Consider the following 18,138-nt stretch of genomic DNA (forward strand, 5'->3'; position numbering starts at 1 on the left):
TATGGTGAAGTAGGGTAAATTGGGCCACTTTTTTGCATATAAGTGAATGGGGAAAAGTGGCCAAATTTACCTGAATTCACCCTATTTGATGGAGGCCCTGCCGTGGCCAACCGGTAGGGCACTCGCCTGCCATGCAGCTGACCTGGGTTCGATTCCCGGCCCGGGTCCTTTGCACGAGTGCCGACCCCTCCCCATCTCTCTCCCAATTTGCTTCCTCTCCACTTCTCACACTGTCCCATCAAATAAAGTAAAAAAAGACCAAAAAGAATCTTTGAACAAATTAAATAAATTGTTTGGAAGTCACAGGTGTGCTCTGTCCCTTTAGAAAGATGGAAAAAGTATTCTTGTGGGTGCTCTTTGGTTGAAGGTTCAATGTCAAAAAAGTTGCTTGAAAAGAGAAAAAACTTTTCTTCACCAAGGAACTCCAAAAAGTATAGTTAAAAATGTCTTTATTATTATGACATGTCCATTAAGGACTTTAAAATTGCCCACGCGCAGTGGCAGTTGAGCCTTCTTCAGGGCATGATGCAATTTTAAAGTCCTTAATGGACATGTCATAATAATAAAGACATTTTGGAGTGCCTTGGTGAAGAAAAGTTTTTTCTCTTTTCAAGCAACTTTTTAAAATAAAATGTATTTGATGGTTGATGGAATGATCCTGTTATAGTGCAAAATCCTCATTAAAAAAAATCATCGTCATCATCATCGTCATCATGATTATCACATCATCAAATCTCTATAGTAAAGTTAAGAAAAAAACAACAGCAATAATAGGCATGATCCGCAGTAATACGCATGATCATGCCCCATCGCTGAGAATTACCCCAAGGCTATTCTTGTTTTCCAGAACACGTCACTCAGGTTAAAAAAATGCACCTGCCTGTCTACACAAAAGCCATACCACCTGTGCAGTCTGAGCATCATTTTCTCACAAGCACACACAGGGTGGCAGAGTACGACAGCCTCCACATTAACCCTTGGGTTTCTCATCGGAGACACTGACTTTGCACTACAGATATTTGGATAAGCTCAAACAACAGGTAAGATGTTATGTTGTGTTTTATCTGTGCTGGAATGTGCTCTTGTGTTATATGAAAACTACCCGTTTATAATGCTGTCCAAAAGTCTGTACAGTAAGGCATCAGTAATTAGGTGGATGAGCAGTGGGATGGTTATGTGATCATATTCTCTTTATGGTGTTATGCGATTATATCCTCTTTGTTGACTGATTTGGAATCTTAAAAACAGTTATTTGAAATAGAGGAATGATGTGATTTTATCCATATAGGCCTAACAGCAGTCTGCCAGGCATCTTCATTAAGGAATGTCACCAAGTCATGGCCATACATTGTAGCAAATAGCAATTATTCAAAATTTTACAAGGAACATTTCTGAGCTTGGGGGATTTGCAAGATCTTTTTACAAAGAAAATAATAAATAATTGCCATTCTGAGGAAAGACAAATAACCGAACATTGTTTGAGAAATGAAATAACTACATTGCACCTGCGACACCTAAGGCTTACGTAAGAGCTTGGACAACTCCTCTTAGGATTTCATGACAGTGTTTTTCTTCTTTTTCTTCTTCTTTTTTAAATTACTATTATTGTAATAGTTATTATTATTATTACATACAAGTAACAAACAAAGCTATACTGAGCTTTATGATGAACATGTTGTTTAAATGTAATGACTTGACACACTGAAACATGGGCTGATGTTGGTATCGATTGATTGATGAATGTCATCACATGCCAGAGGCAGCATTTTGGGAATGTAGCCCGGGTACATAGGTGTGTGTAACTCACTAGAAAAAGAACATGCCATCCAACATTCTTCAATGCCTTGTTTATATAATCTGTTTCCAATGGTCCGCCGGTGCTGGTAAATTGCTTGAATAACTGTTCACATACTATAGGCTACTCTTAACCTATGTGGCCTACCTTAAAATAGCTGTGTGCATGGTTACTTGTACTTAATCTAGGTTTTGGCTTCACAAAAATGCACAACCTTCCAGTGGAGAAAGACCAGTGTTTCATTCAATGTATCTTTCTACCTTGAAATAGCTGTATGTATGGTTAGTTTATCTAGGTTTTGGCTCACCAAAATGCCACTCAGGTTTACAGAGACAGGGTTTATACTGCACTGTTATACACGACCTCCCAGTCCTTAATTCAGACGATATGCGGTGTAGACTAATGGCTGCTGTTTATCAGTTTTCTGTAATTTGCTTTGATTTCAAGTGTGTTCCAATTAATTGTATTAAGGTTATCACTAACATTCATTATATAGATGTGCAAACTCCATGTATTTGAGTAGAGAACACTTTGTATGGCCTCAGTAGCCAATAGCTGTCTACACATCTCCTTGACATTTGACTATAATCTTTCAGTTATGGTTATTTCAGAGGGAGAAAAAGAATAGTGATAAAGTATATTACATCATTACAAACACTTGCCTGATTATTATTAGACTCGCAATCTGATTTGAAGGTGTTGCGTCACTTGGAGGGCGCAGCCTGGCTAACAAACACAGCACCAGTGAAACTGTGATTGCAGAGTTTTGATCAATGACTGTCATCATCTGCTCTCGATGAAGGATGTGCAGGTTATATAGCCAGGCCATGCCCTCCTAGTGACGCAACTCCTTTGGCGCTGCTTCTAGTCAGGCCAAGAGCAATGTAAATATCATTTCTGATCTCCCCCAAAAAATCCCACTTTGTCGGGAACCAATCAACCAGTACCAAGGGAGGTGGGTCAACCATGCCATTTGGGAAATGTTCATTGCTATGCTCTTGGTCAGAGCAAGTCTCGAAGAGGTGTGAAAGTCGATGATAATCAGGATACAGGTTATAGGTCATCTCTTGAATTCTGTCTTGTGAGAGTACAGGGAGAAACGATATACAGGTGTGCTGGTCTTTCACCTCTTGGCATTTAGCAAATTTACATCCCCTGAGCATCAATTGTTAAAGGTGCAGTGTGTAGGATTTGGCCAGAGTAGGGATTGCAACTGCTGTTCATTGAAACTGTGCTGCCAATTGCCAAATTTGATCTTTCCATGCATATTTAACGTTAAGAGATGAATTTTTCATACTTGAATTTATACAATCACTATGAAGCCACAGCACTTAATGGTCCGAACATGAGTCAGCTGTAATTTGTAGAGAGTTATTTTCAGGCATAGAGTAAACTGTATACCGCTCGGTGTAGAAAATCACATGACAGCAGCATCAGTGCTGTGATAGAAGTAATAATGGAGATTTTTGTGAACCAGGCAATGTGAAAGATGGCTTTTCATTGATGTGTATTGTGAAGTGGTGAGCAGTAGATGAGTTTCAGTCCCCCCCCCCCCCCCGACCTCATCACAAGCCTGCCAACACCCCCCTTAGTAGGCTATTAAAAACTAATGCCGGTGTATTGCACCCAAGCTCCCCAATGACAAAAGTGTAGATGAATGTATGAAATGTTGAGTAGAATTAGACAGGTCTTTGGAATGTCCCAATAATGTTTTGCATGACAAAAAGTTATTTGGCTCAATATAAATTACTTTCGTGAATGTGTGCATTCATTTCTAACTATGGTGTATTTATTTTAAAGGAAACGGGAAAAAATGAGGGCAGTTCGACTCCTAGTCTGCTTCACTTTGATAGGTAAAGGTGACCTTTGTTTTTGTTTCTTTAACAACAACCAGGGGTGCGTTCCTCGACAACAACATTGCTAATTAAGTTAGCAACTTACTTGGTTGCAATACCATTACCCATTGGAAACATAGTAAGTTGCTAACTGGTTAGCAACAATGCTTTCAAAGAACAGTGTCCAGAGCGACAACAAGAGCAACAAGATCAATAATTGTAGCCTATTTGTACAGCACAATCCATACATCACACAGCTAAATGTGCTAAAACATTTTACAAGAACTCATAGCAGGTGCCAATAATGTTTGCTCATGCACCATTGATGTATGATAGATCCACAGGAGGATGTTTTTCCTAGCATGTACAGTATACAGAAATGCACTTAAGTATATAAATTGTCTGGGAATATACATATAATTTTGAGGAAGCAATGAATAATTTAACATACACACAATGTCATAGCATTTCATTATAGCATACTTTGTTTTTTATATTTGAAGGGCTTTACAAAGAAGTTCAAGCACAAGCCAGTACAACTTTATCAGGTGAGTTTGTATAGTTATGAAGATTACATTTCAATATAAAATCTAAGGGGATGCAGGGTTGAAAGCCTCCACCTCACCATTGTTTCCATTGGACAGGTCACTTCATCGTCTGCTATACCTATACATAAGCTGCATTCGTTCCTTATTTTGTCATTTAAGTTTATGAGAACCCTCATGTACAGTACTGAAAATGTGAGATTTGGGGCCTGTGTCAACACATTTTTGTAGTACATGAATATATAAAACTGATTATTCCCGTTCCTCCTGAAAGACAATTGATATAACAGCTCAGACTCTCACTTAACACAATGTCTACTACTGTAGGTTTCACCTCAATGTCAGCAGAACCATCGACATCTGAAGCTGTAACAACAGAACCCCAGTCTACGTCCCTTTTGCCCTCCTCTGCAATGCCAACAGAGTCTCCCTCAGCCTCTACCTTTGCCTCCTCTGACTCTCCATCTCCAGCTGTATCAGAGTCAGCCACAGCCCCTCTCTCTTCATCACCAGCAATGACGTCAACATTAGAAATGACCTCAATCGACCAGACAACTGACACTGGTGAGTCCGGAGACAGACAGTCAGTTCCATACCTATTAGTGTAAGCACACACAATTTGGTGAAAATCCATCCACGAAGTCTGCCATCTCGAAAATATTGTCCTCCAAAACTTAAAGCCATATTGTATAATATTCCACTTTTCCCCAGCTCGATTCCTTGTATGGTAGCTGCATGAGAATTTGCGATATGCGATAAAACTATCAGAATCACTTAACGTGTTGAATGGCAGTCCAGCCGATTACATTTCTGACAATAATCAAATATTATACGTGATTATTTGTAAAGTTCTATCTAACCATATAGACAGCACACAACTTTGTCCTTAACACAAAAAATCTGTAGTGGGAGTGGATGCGAAGCGGCGGTCAGGGAAAAGCAATAATATGCAGCCATTAACCATTATACATTCCATGACCATGACACATGAAATCTCAAACAAAATCTCTCCTGCAGTATAATCAATATCAATGTCATCATTGCATCTCACTGAAACATCATCTCTAAACACAATGTCTACCACTGTAGGTTTCACCTCAATGTCAGCAGAACCATCAACATCTGAAGCTGTAACAACAGAACCCCAGTCTACGTCCCTTTTGGCCTCCACTGTAATGCCAACAGAGTCTCCCTCAGCCTCTACCTTTGGCTCCTCTGACTCTCCATCTCCAGCTGTATCAGAGTCAGCCACAGCCCCTGTCTCTTCATCAACATTAGAAATGACCTCAATCGACCAGACAACTGACACTGGTGAGTCAAGAGTGAAACAGTCGTCATCATTTCAGGTTATTAGAATGTATGATGTAGGAAACTCTTGTAAGCATACCTTACTTCAAAAATGGCAATTCACACCCCACCTTCATACATCATCTTGATTATCGTCTCCCTACAGTGGTAGTCTCGTTTGCCTGTGGCAGCTTTGTTCAATGAGCTGTGTAGTTTTCCCTAATGTTTGTCAGGATATCCAATTTTTCATTTTTGTTTTTTTCATTTCCTTCCGTTGACACGTCAATTGATGTGCTCTGTATGGTATTAAAAAGTAAAGAACATACTTTGAAATAAATCTATCTGTCAATCAATCAATCAATCAATCTATCTTTTCTCATTATTCCTTCATAGGTATTCATCAAATTTAAGCTACGTAAATTTAGAATCAACATCGCAATATCAGAGCAATCAGTTCTCTCAGACTTCATAACATATCAAGGTTAACAAACATTTACCCAACCCTTCACAATGACACCAGTAACACAGGGGTGAAAATTAAGGTGTTTTCCCCAACAGCCACTTTGGCAGGTAGATTCTAAAACCAGTCACTCACCATTTTTACCCGTCTATTCATATTTTACTGTTACGCATTACGTTCGGTATTACAAATGTCAGTATAAGCCCTGGGGTATGCTTGCTGCAGGACACGTGTGCGTGTACTTTTCGTGCATGACCACGTTGCCATGCGTGTTTTAAACAATGGTGAAAATAGTAATGAGAGACCCGTTGGCTATCTGCCCCCTACACGATACTTCAAATATAGTGTGTAGTGCTCTGATAATTCTGAAGAAAGAAGGTGCACTTGCTTGCACATGGTTGCACGTGTAAGTTAAGTCACACAGCAAGCATACCCCGGGTTTTCCCATTACAACTCACCACACCATCATCACTTAACACGATGTGTACCACTGTAGGTTTCACCTCAATGTCAGCAGAACCATCAACATCAGAAGCTGTAACAACAGAACCCCAGTCTACGTCCCTTTTGGCCTCCTCTGCAATGCCAACAGAGTCTCCCTCAGCCTCTACCTTTGCCTTCTCTGACTCTCCATCTCCAGCTGTATCAGAGTCAGCCACAGCCCCTGTCTCTTCATCAACATTAGAAATGACCTCAATCGACCAGACAACTGACACTGGTGAGTCAAGAGTGAGACAGTCGTCACCATTTCCAGGTTACTGGAATGTATGGTGAATAAGTCTGAAGTGCATATCTAATAAATATACACTACTCCTAAAAATGTAGAAAATAACACATGTATTTACATGTGTTAGCTTGCCTATCGCTTGCCTGCTTTTATACATCATCTTGATTATCAACATACATTTTAGTCTGTTTTTTGTTCTTTTGACATACTGTGCACATAGCTCACTTCCATGGTCCTATCGTTTATATCAGGGGTGGGGAGCCTATGTCTCGAGGCCCCTTGAGACCATTTTATCCTATTCCCGATATAATTTTAATGTTATGCAGCTTCAAATGAAATATGACATGTTCTGTAAAGCAATCTTAGAAATTACATTTGCAATACAATTAAGTTATTTTTCATGGGACCTGGAGAAGGTGGGGTCTATTTTAAAGGTGGCTGCCTTCAATGTACGCCTAAAGTGCAGGGGGAAATCCTGGTTTGTGTTCATAGTACGCCCCTTAGAGGACTTTTACGGCCCTTGGAGGAAGTTGAAGTGGCCCTTTGAATGAAAAAGGTCGAGACATAGGTTCCCCACCCCTGGTTTAGGGAAACACATGTCATTCAGAAGTTCTTCGTGCTACAAACAACCAGACATCAAGAAAAGACTGTAAACACGATGTCTACCACAGGTTTCACCTCAATGTCAGCAGAACCAACATCAGAAGCTGTAACAACAGAACCCCAGTCTACGTCCCTTTTGGCCTCCTCTGCAATGCCAACAGAGTCTCCCTCAGCCTCTACCTTTGCCTCCTCTGACTCTCCATCTCCAACTGTATCAGAGTCAGCCACAGCCCCTGTCTCTTCATCAACATTAGAAATGACCTCAATCGACCAGACAACTGACACTGGTGAGTCAAGAGTGAGACATTCTCCAAATAACTGTAATTCCCACAGGGCCGAGGAGGACATGGATGTCCATGAAAGTGTGAATTAGAATTCTGACACTGATTCTGATTGGTTCAACAGGGAGGCAGTGGAGATACTTTGGTGCCGTGGCAATTTGGTGAAATGAAGGGGTTCTGATTCAAGCAGCAGAGTTCTGCACAAACTGAAGACTATCAAGTTAATGTTATTGATGTAGTGAAACAAAAGTGTCTGAGTAGCAGTCTATAGAGAGGGATACTTGCAGTTTTGGATAAGGTAGAGCTTAGTACAGTCCAAAACATAAAGTCATATCATAGTGTGCTTTGGAGACTTTTAAGTTCAGAATTTGAAAAAATCCAAGTCTTCCCAAATGTATTTAAATTAAGTTGCAGGCTGAAACGTATGATGTGAATTCTGTATTCTGTCTATATTCTATAACATGGAGAGTAGACAGACATGTGGCTAGACATAAAAGCATATTATCTCAGCAGCTGCATGCTTTGTGCTTCGATAATGATTCACCTACATTACATTAGCAATGCTTTTAAAATTAGAGCTGTCAGATTAGTGCACTAATCGTGATTAATTAATTACAATCATTTTGCAATTAATTCATTATTGCAGTTATAGTCATTGGCAAAACACGTCAGTGGTAGGCACAAGTCACAAAGACAAGTTAAGCTTAGTCTTTGGGTTGCATTTGGGCTTTTATTCAATGAAAATATTCACCTAATCTCATTTTGTCCATCCTGTGCTGGTTTAAGGCTTGCAAATATAAATTTTTGTGGCACATTGAAAATGTCTGTATCTGCTAAAGTGTGTTTAACAGTAAATTACTTCATAAGGCCATGATACTAAAATAATGAATTTTACATGTTGCGTTATGCACAAGCTATGCCTAGGTGTTTTTCTTTCTTTTAAAACAAAAAACAAAATATGCCTAGTTCCAGAACGTCACCAACATTTCATTTGGGATCTCTATGTCCTAGAATTCAAATTATAGAATTAAATCTGTAATTAATCCGACTATTTTTAAAATACTATTTTAAATACACAAATAGTAACCACAAGAAAATCAAAGATTGACATGTACCACCACATTTCATTTTCAATGTTTGTAAATGCTGCATTCCATGTTGTATCATTCTCTATCCGAGTATATTTGAACATCAGATTTTCAAAAAATGCCAACACCATCTTTTTCATCAATGTTAATTTCAGAGCAAAGCAATTTCATTAACATCAAAAGCTCAATCAACTTTCGCAGGTTCAATCACATCTTCAGACCAACAAATATTTTCCCACTATCTTTCCACGAAATAGGACAAAATTACAAACAGTGTAAACATCCATCCTAACACTTAAATCTGTTGAATTGTCTAAGCTAATACAGCTTACCAATAATCAAACCTATCTTCAGTATCGTCACTACAAGCTCAGTCATCAAATTCCTCAAGTATCACCACATATTCAGATCAATAAACATATGCCCACCCCTTCACAGAGACATCAAAAAACATTAAACCTTCAAACACAATCTTCTGCTGTATCACCAATATCGATAATAGCGCATCTTGCCACCAGGCAAGGCAGGCAGCCGCTTGGGGTCCCCAAGCCCATACAAGCCCAAATAACAGCCCATACTGTATTACAGTAGTGTTGGTTTTGGTTCAAATGTTCATTCTTTTGCATTTTGGGCTTGGGGCCCCACCTAACCCTAGAATCGCTTCTGATCATAGCCTCTCGTGCCATCCTGCGTACTTCTGCCAAAGGATTGGCTTCATACTTAATGGTGGTATTATGGGATGGTCAGGACCAGGCTATATCGATCATGCATTACAACTCACCACACCATCACCACTAAACATAGTTTTTATCTCAGGTTTCACCTCAATGTCAGCAGAACCATCAACGTCAGAAGCTGTAACAACAGAACCCCAGTCTACGTCCCTTTTGCCCTCCTCTGCAATGCCAACAGAGTCTCCCTCAGCCTCTACCTTTGTCTCGTCGTCATCAGCATCTCCAACTCTAACACCTGTGTCTGAGTCAACCTCAATCCCTGTGTCTTCATCATCACTAACACCTGAACTAACCTCAGCCGCTCAAACATCTGTAACTGGTAGGTAAAACGCACCAGCATCTCCAACTCTAACATCTGATATGGGCAGTCGTGGGTAAGCAGTCAGGGCGTCAGACTTTTAGCCCAAAGGTTGCCGGTTCGACTCCTGACCCGCCAGTCGTTTTCAACACAAATTAATCTCTACATTGCAATATGACACCACCATATCCTCATTCGTGGCCACACCTGAATTCAGTACACGTCAGCAGTCGTCAAACCCCAATTTGGCTTCAACATCACAAACTCAATCATCAACTCCCTTAGACTTCACCACATCCTCAGATCTAGTAACCAACAAATCACCCCTCAACAAACCAACAAACACTCTCTCCACAGAAACACCAAAGACATCCATGTTGATGTCAACATTACAACTCTCAACACCCTCATCACTTAACACAATGTCTACCACTGTAGGTTTCAGCTCAATGTCAGCAGAACCATCAACATCAGAAGCTGTAACAACAGAACCCCAGTCTACGTCCCTTTTGGCCTCCTCTGCAATGCCAACAGAGTCTCCCTCAGCCTCTACCTTTGCCTCCTCTGACTCTCCATCTCCAACTGTATCAGAGTCAGCCACAGCCCCTGTCTCTTCATCACCAGCAATGATGTCAACATTAGAAATTACCTCCTCTGACTCTCCATCTCCAACTCTAACACCTGTGTCCGAGTCAACCCCAATCCCTGCGTCTTCATCATCACTAACACCTGAACTAACCTCAACAGCTCAAACATCTGTAACTGGTAGGTCAAACACATTATCATGGGGAGTCAGATGAACAGCCCTTACATCATAAATTAATACATTTGTATTGTTTGGATCACACTTAATACACAGCGCTCACAAAACTGCGACAATGTCAGAGATATAAGCGATATCAGAGGTATCCAGTCTCTCTGACAATATGTTGTATATTCTTTTATAACAGTACAATAGTGATACAATTACTAACAAAATACTAATACATACTTGTAACTACTTTACTAACATTTATAACTACTACATGTTTAAATGATGGACAATGGTGCGGTTGTATAATTAAGTGAAAGACTACAGGGAATAGTAGACTATAGAGGAGGAGTAGCATTCTTCATGTCTAAAATTCTTCCAACATTATGGCTTTTCCAAGTGTTGAGCTATAACATTCTGCTTGTGACTAACTAAACTATCCATAATTTTGTCAGAGAACATATTTCTATCTTAATTTGTTTCTCGAAAGTGTAGTTGTTAGCCAGTTAGCAACTTGGGTGGTTGCCAATGGAAAAGTGCTTTGCAAACAACAAAGTAGCTAACGTAGTTAGCAACTATGGTTTCGAGAAATGCACCCCCTGTTCTGTCTGCATCATCAGCCATCCCTTTAACAGCCAGTGAACCTTCAATTCCAACATCTATATCAACTAACAACTACTTATCACTAAAAACAATGTCTACTACAGGTTTCACCTCAATGTCAGCAGAACCATCAACATCAGAAGCTGTAACAACAGAACCCCAGTCTACGTCCCTTTTGGCCTCCTCTGCAATGCCAACAGAGTCTCCCTCAGCCTCTACCTTTGCCTCCTCTGACTCTCCATCTCCAACTGTATCAGAGTCAGCCACAGCCCCTGTCTCTTCATCACCAGCAATGACGTCAACATTAGAAATGACCTCCTCTGACTCTCCATCTCCAGCTGTATCAGAGTCAGCCACAGCCCCTGTCTCTTCATCACCAGCAATGATGTCAACATTAGAAATTACCTCCTCTGACTCTCCATCTCCAACTCTAACACCTGTATCCGAGTCAACCTCAATCCCTGTGTCTTCATCATCACTAACACCTGAACTAACCTCAACAGCTCAAACATCTGTAACTGGTAGGTCAAACACATTATCATGGGGAGTCAGATGAACAGCCCTTACATCATAAATTAATACATTTGTATTGTTTGGATCACACTTAATACACAGCGCTCACAAAACTGCGACAATGTCAGAGATATAAGCGATATCAGAGGTATCCAGTCTCTCTGACAATATGATGTATATTCTTTTATAACAGTACAATAGTGATACAATTACTAACAAAATACTAATACATACTTGTAACTACTTTACTAACATTTATAACTACTACATTTTTAAATGATGGACAATGGTGCGGTTGTATAATTAAGTGAAAGACTACAGGGAATAGTAGACTATAGAGGAGGAGTAGCATTCTTCATGTCTAAAATTCTTCCAACATTATGGCTTTTCCAAGTGTTGAGCTATAACATTCTGCTTGTGACTAACTAAACTATCCATAATTTTGTCAGAGAACATATTTCTATCTTAATTTGTTTCTCGAAAGTGTAGTTGTTAGCCAGTTAGCAACTTGGGTGGTTGCCAATGGAAAAGTGCTTTGCAAACAACAAAGTAGCTAACGTAGTTAGCAACTATGGTTTCGAGAAATGCACCCCCTGTTCTGTCTGCATCATCAGCCATCCCTTTAACAGCCAGTGAACCTTCAATTCCAACATCTATATCAACTAACAACTACTTATCACTAAACACAATGTCTACTACAGGTTTCACCTCAATGTCAGCAGAACCATCAACATCAGAAGCTGTAACAACAGAACCCCAGTCTACGTCCCTTTTGGCCTCCTCTGCAATGCCAACAGAGTCTCCCTCAGCCTCTACCTTTGCCTCCTCTGACTCTCCATCTCCAACTCTAACATCAATGACACCAACAACAGCAAATCTCAACACATTCTCAACCCTAAACACAGTCTCTGAGTCCACATCAGGGGCAGTAACAAGCTCACCTCAACACTCCACAACAGAACCCCAGTCTACGTCACTCTCCCCCTCCTCTGTATCTGTGCCAACAGAGTCTACCTCAGCCTCTACCTTTGCCTCCTCTAACTCTCCATCTCCAACTCTAACATCTGTGGCAACAGAGTCTACCTCAGCCTCTACCCTTGCCTCCTCGTCATCAGCATCTCCAACTCTAACACCTGTGTCCGAGTCAACATCAAACCCTGTGTCTTCACCTGTGTCGTCACTAACAACTCAACTAACCTCAAGTGCTCAAACAGCTGTAACTGGTAGGTCAAGCACATCGGCATCTCCAACTCTAACATCTGCTTTTACATCAGTTCTGTCTGCATCATCAGCCATCACTGTAACAGCCAGTGAATCTTCAATTCCAACATCCCTTGCAACTGAGACGGCCACATCAAAAAGTCCAATGAGCTCTTTAGCAACACAGCTCAGCACATCAGCCGTTTCAACACAAATCTCTACATTGAAATCTGACACCATCACTTCTGCATTAGTGCCCACACCTGAATTCAGTACACCTAAGCATTCATCTGTAAAAGTATAAAATAACTTTTCCCTCCACTTTATTCCTAACCAACGACGGAAAGGAGTGGGCATTTGAAACAGAAGCAGTGTTAACTTGACTTAAGACACAGGAAAGGCAAATGGCATGATACAGATGAGGAGATACAAATGAATGAAAGTTATATGACAATTTAATTATCAACTGCAAGGTAACATTACATTTAACTCAACGCTACTGTAGGTTACATAGGATACAGTGAAATCAAATACAGTTTACCCAAGATAGACAGAGAGAGAGAGAGAGAGAGAGAAAGAGAGAGGGAGAGAGGGAGAGAAAGACAGAGGTTGGAGCCCCATTCAGAGGTTTGATGAGACTCCCAGAGGAATTTCTAAGGTGAGCTTATATACGGCAACCCCCCACCCCAAAGTGCCCCTTTGTCTTGTCAGGGCCAGTGGCACCCCAGGTGTTTGAGCCACCACATAGAATAGGGGGGGGGGGATATCCCCTTAAGTCAACTTTACTGAGATAACAGCAAACAGTGACAGCAACAATATCAGTTCTGGGTCATCCAATAATCTCCATATTTACACCAATTTGGGGGTTTCAACATCACAAAGTCAATCATCAACTCCCTCTTCTTTCACCACATCTCCAGAACAACAAATATCTTCCCACCTCTCCACAGAGACATCAAAGACATCAATGTCGACATCACATCTCTCCACATACTCACACACAATCTCTACCACAGGCCTCACCTCAATGTCATCTTCAGATCAACAAACATCTCACCCCTCCACAATGACACCAAGAATGTCCACTCAAACACTTAAAACCACTGCATTATCCTCAACATCACTCTTAACATTACAAACCACAGACACATCATCAATGACCACAGTTTCTACCTCAGGCTTAACCTCAGTATTAGAACGAGCATCAACATCCGAAGTCGTAACAACTGAAACGCCTCTAAAAGCTCAAACATCTACCAATGGTAGGTCACAAGGCCACATTTATGATGACTCGATATCAGGGAGGCCTGATACACATAATCTTTTTTTGGAAGGCAAGGTATCAAAGAAATGTCAGTTCACTTAGCAAACAACTTAAAGAAACTCCCGCACACTGACCATTTCGCTGTTCTTTCTTCAATAAACGACGTTTCGGTACTAGACCTTCATCAGGCTATCTTGCCTGATGAAGGTCTAGTACCGAAACCTCTGAGATTGCCTGATGAAGGTCTAGTACCGAAACATCATTTATTAAAGAAAGAACAACGAAATGGTCAGTGTGCGGGAGTTTCTTTAGGTTGTTTGCTGAGTGACCCATGGGCCATCTCCGACACACCGGCCAGCTGAGGTGTGCGAAAAAAGTCTACGTTTAAGTTCACTTAGCAAAACATGGCAATGTTAATAACATTGGCAAGCAAAGCTGTGACATGGCAGACTTCCATCCAGTGTTGCATATATAATAATATAATATTGCCATTACCAAAACCAAACCATTACCAACCACGCAAGTGCATAAAAGGGGTTGAATACACAAGTTATGAATGAAACATTTACGTGGAATATCCATCTTTTTTAACCATTGACCATTTGGCATAGAGGTTGAATGACACGAATACTCATACATCTTTAATGTGTATGCTGTCTTTGACAATTTTGATTCCATCTTTCCCTACAGTCAGAACAACAGCTCCTCCAACAGCCGCGTCGACAGTCACTCCAGCTCCAGGAACGACAGCCGCACCGACAGTCACTCCAACTCCAGGAACGACGGCTGGGACAACTCCTGTAATGACACCCGGCACCACCTCAACACCAGCAGCTGCAACAACTCCAGCTCCAATTGTTAGTCCGACTTCTGCTCCTACTTCTCCACCAACAGCTGGTCCAACCCCTGCACCTACAGTTGGTCCAACCCCTGCCCCAACCCCAGCTCCTACAGTTGGTCCAACCCCTGCAAGCACACCAGCACCTACAGTTGGTCCAACCCCTGCCCCAACCCCTGCACCTACAGTTGGTCCAACCCCTGCACCAACCCCAGCACCTACAGTTGGTCCAACCCCTGCACCAACCCCAGCTCCAACAGTTGGTCCAACCCCTGCCCCAACCCCTGCACCTACAGTTGGTCCAACCCCTGCACCTACAGCTGGTCCTACAGTTGGTCCAACCCCTGCACCAACCCCTGCACCTACAGTTGGTCCAACCCCTGCACCAACACCTGCTCCTACAGCTGGTCCAACCCCTGCACCTACAACGAAAGCAACAACTACCACTGCAGCTGCTGCAACTACAACAACGAAAGCAACAACTACCACTGCAGCTGCTGCAACTACAACAGCAGCTGCTACAACAACAACCGTTGCTACAACAACAACAGTAAATACGGATCCTCCATCTGCAACTGAGGGGAAAATTGACCTGTCTTTCAGGCTCAATCGGACATTCACCTCTAATCTTCTTGATAGCAGTTCAGAGGCGTACAAAACGCTTGAATTAGAAGTGGTAACTCAGGTAAGGCTTTTGATTAACTTAAATTTAACATCTTTAAATATTGAAATGTGAATGTGTGAATACATACCCTCTATTGTTGCTATTTGTATTTTAACTTATCTTTGATGTTTTGTAACAGTTGAACAGCTTCTACATCATCCTCTTCCCCACATATGTACGCTGCAGGGTCATATCATTCTTGTAAGTAAACAGTGGTAATATAATTCCAGATTAAAGTACAGAGACATTGATCAACATTTTGATCATTCTTATAATGCCTGTTTTTTTTCAGTTCGGGATCGATTGGTGTCAACTCCGAGCTTGTCTTCAACAGCACAAGTTCAGTTCCATCTTCCACCGCAGTGGAAGAACCCTTGAAAACAAACTCTACCACTCTGAATCTGGTTGAGGGTAGTGTCAGTGCAGGTAAATTTTGAAACATTTTTGCAAATACACAAACAACATGTAGTGCATGACATTCTAGAAGTATTTGGTTTACAATCATCTAACACTACACTTTAGATTTCCTTTTATTTAAGACTTGTAAAAGTTCTATATCTTTTACCTGACATGTTTCGACAGTATTACATGTCAGGTAAAAGATAGAACTTTTACATGTCTTAAGTAAAAGAAAATCTCAAGTGTTGAATTAAACAGTTAGACACAATGAATGTAATACATCTTCAATCTTCAAACACTGTTTTTTTTTAACCTAAACTAGGCACTGCTACAACTACTACGTCGGCCCCAACAACGACCACAGCAGCGACCACAGCAGCGGGAACTACGTCATCTGCTTCTCTTGTTACCTTAGTTCTAGCAGGTCTGCTTGTTGTTCTACAAGGTCTGATCTTATAAGTTCTAGGAGTGTCTAAAGCTGTTGGACAATAAGGTGACCTGTATTAAGCTATACCATGGTTGGACAAAAGAAAAAACCTGCACTAGAAATCGTAGGATTAACAATGCAAAGGTGCATTTTCTTAGCAGTGTATGACAGGCAGGTAAATCCTTCCCTTTTAAAAATGTATGTATGCAGTGTTTCTACAATGTATTTATGTTTATCTAAATAAAATGTCTAGACGATTGTATGTTATTGTATTGTAACACAACACATGCTAAATGTTAACCCCCAGTTCTGGTTTGAACAAGTATTCTCAATGTGTTACATAATTATTTTGATATCTGTGTATTTGGTTAGCATAAATTATTTTTGTACATGTTCTTCATCATGTTCCATGTTATAACTATATTAGATGCATGCACTGGCTTCAGGGAAAATATGACATTGAGAAGAAGTATAACGCAAGTGTACAGGCCTAAAATTAAATGTATGTGCCTGCTGTTAACTTTGAGGGTTTACATTCCACTCACTTGAACACTGCAACATCTACTGTAAATGCATCACGTGAATATTCAATGCAACTATTCAACTAATATTAAATGTGCCTTTCACTAGTTTTAGTGTGTGCAAATCTTTTGATTATGTAAACCTCTATGCTATAGACTCATTATCCCCATTTCCCTGAGGATTAAAGGCTAAGCGAGGTAAATGGTTACTATGGATGAAATTCAGCATGAATAAGTGATTTCATGTGGAGTAAAGTATAAAGCCATAGGACAAACGTGTAGTTGTGCAACACAACGTATGGGCATGATGTTTAAGATACATTGAAGAATGGAGAAGGCCTTTCAACGCTCTCAAATTAGTGATAAACATGGCAAGAGGTCTAAAGTGGTCCAATGTACTTCAACTGTAACAGTTTAATGCTTAAAATTGCGAGTTAAATTTGCAACATTTATATGAATATGAAGGGGGGGGTCATGTTTTTGCTTGAATCGGAACTTACCCACGGACCACTGTCACTTTTTTGCTTGCCTTCGCATGATAAAGTGGCAAAAGCTATAGACATTGCATTGACATTTCCTGGCCATAGCGATTTTAAAGAAGGGAAAGATCAAGATCAATAACTGGCTCCTCCTATACATGTTTTTTTAAATATATATAAACACAGTGTTGTGAGGAGGGTCAAGACACTGTCAGCCAACCACGTGAGCTTTTTTTTTGACCGACAGCGGTTTCCAACAATCAGAGGTTGAGTTGTGCGCAGCCAGGTTCGCGCAGTCAGGGGAAAACAAAAAAATTAGAACCGATCTATAGCCTCTTTGTTGTAATTTGGGTTACTCTGTTCTACTTTATGACTCTAAAATGCCACATTATAGTTTAGCCATTAATTTAATAATTTAAAAATAATTTGGCAACCTTCGCATGCTGCTACCCCATCCTGTAATGGGACATTCAATGACCTTTTGTGTTATGTTTTATCATAAATGTTCTGTACTGCCTAAGAAAATATTTGTAATGTCTATTACAAACAAAGAAAATAATCAACATTCCCCAATCTATCAAGTTATGATGCACTATGCAGTAATATTATTGTTGTATTATTGTATCACACTAATGGCACCAGATGTAAATGAAAAGAACATGTTATATGAAAAAAGGGCATGGCTATTTATTCACAGACACACCCATCATTCACTAAAAACTGGAATTTCACATGCACAGTAGGCCTATTGATGGAACAATTATGACATCTAGTGCATGTGTAGCCCAACAAGGTCTCATTAACCTTGACTTGCCTTCAAAAGATG

General features: G+C 40.5%; 1 protein-coding gene across 1 annotated transcript; it reads left to right on the forward strand.

Annotated features, from left to right (window-relative positions):
* The first annotated feature begins 937 nt into the window (after positions 1-937).
* Positions 938-16,941, forward strand: LOC134465986 (uncharacterized). Its single transcript, XM_063219885.1, has 18 exons — positions 938-1,040; positions 3,596-3,648; positions 4,134-4,178; positions 4,503-4,739; positions 5,265-5,486; positions 6,419-6,640; positions 7,321-7,539; positions 9,438-9,674; positions 10,092-10,418; positions 11,112-11,528; positions 12,222-12,992; positions 13,737-13,749; positions 14,675-14,845; positions 14,879-15,081; positions 15,191-15,507; positions 15,626-15,687; positions 15,779-15,912; positions 16,208-16,941. Exons 2-18 carry the CDS (start codon positions 3,609-3,611, stop codon positions 16,342-16,344), a joined length of 3,774 nt encoding a protein of 1,257 aa, XP_063075955.1. The 5' UTR covers positions 938-1,040; positions 3,596-3,608; the 3' UTR covers positions 16,345-16,941.
* Positions 16,942-18,138: the final 1,197 nt, after the last annotated feature.

This window comes from Engraulis encrasicolus, chromosome 16 (genome assembly GCF_034702125.1).
Source record: "Engraulis encrasicolus isolate BLACKSEA-1 chromosome 16, IST_EnEncr_1.0, whole genome shotgun sequence".
Lineage (NCBI taxonomy): Eukaryota > Metazoa > Chordata > Actinopteri > Clupeiformes > Engraulidae > Engraulis > Engraulis encrasicolus.

Coding starts and splice junctions, on each gene's coding strand:
- LOC134465986 (XM_063219885.1), top strand. CDS start 3,609: ATGAGGGCAGTTCGACTCCTAGTCTGCTTCACTTTGATAG. Junction 7,540..9,437: donor CGACCAGACAACTGACACTG/GTGAGTCAAGAG, acceptor TTTTTATCTCAG/GTTTCACCTCAATGTCAGCA. Junction 15,688..15,778: donor TGCAGGGTCATATCATTCTT/GTAAGTAAACAG, acceptor GTTTTTTTTCAG/TTCGGGATCGATTGGTGTCA.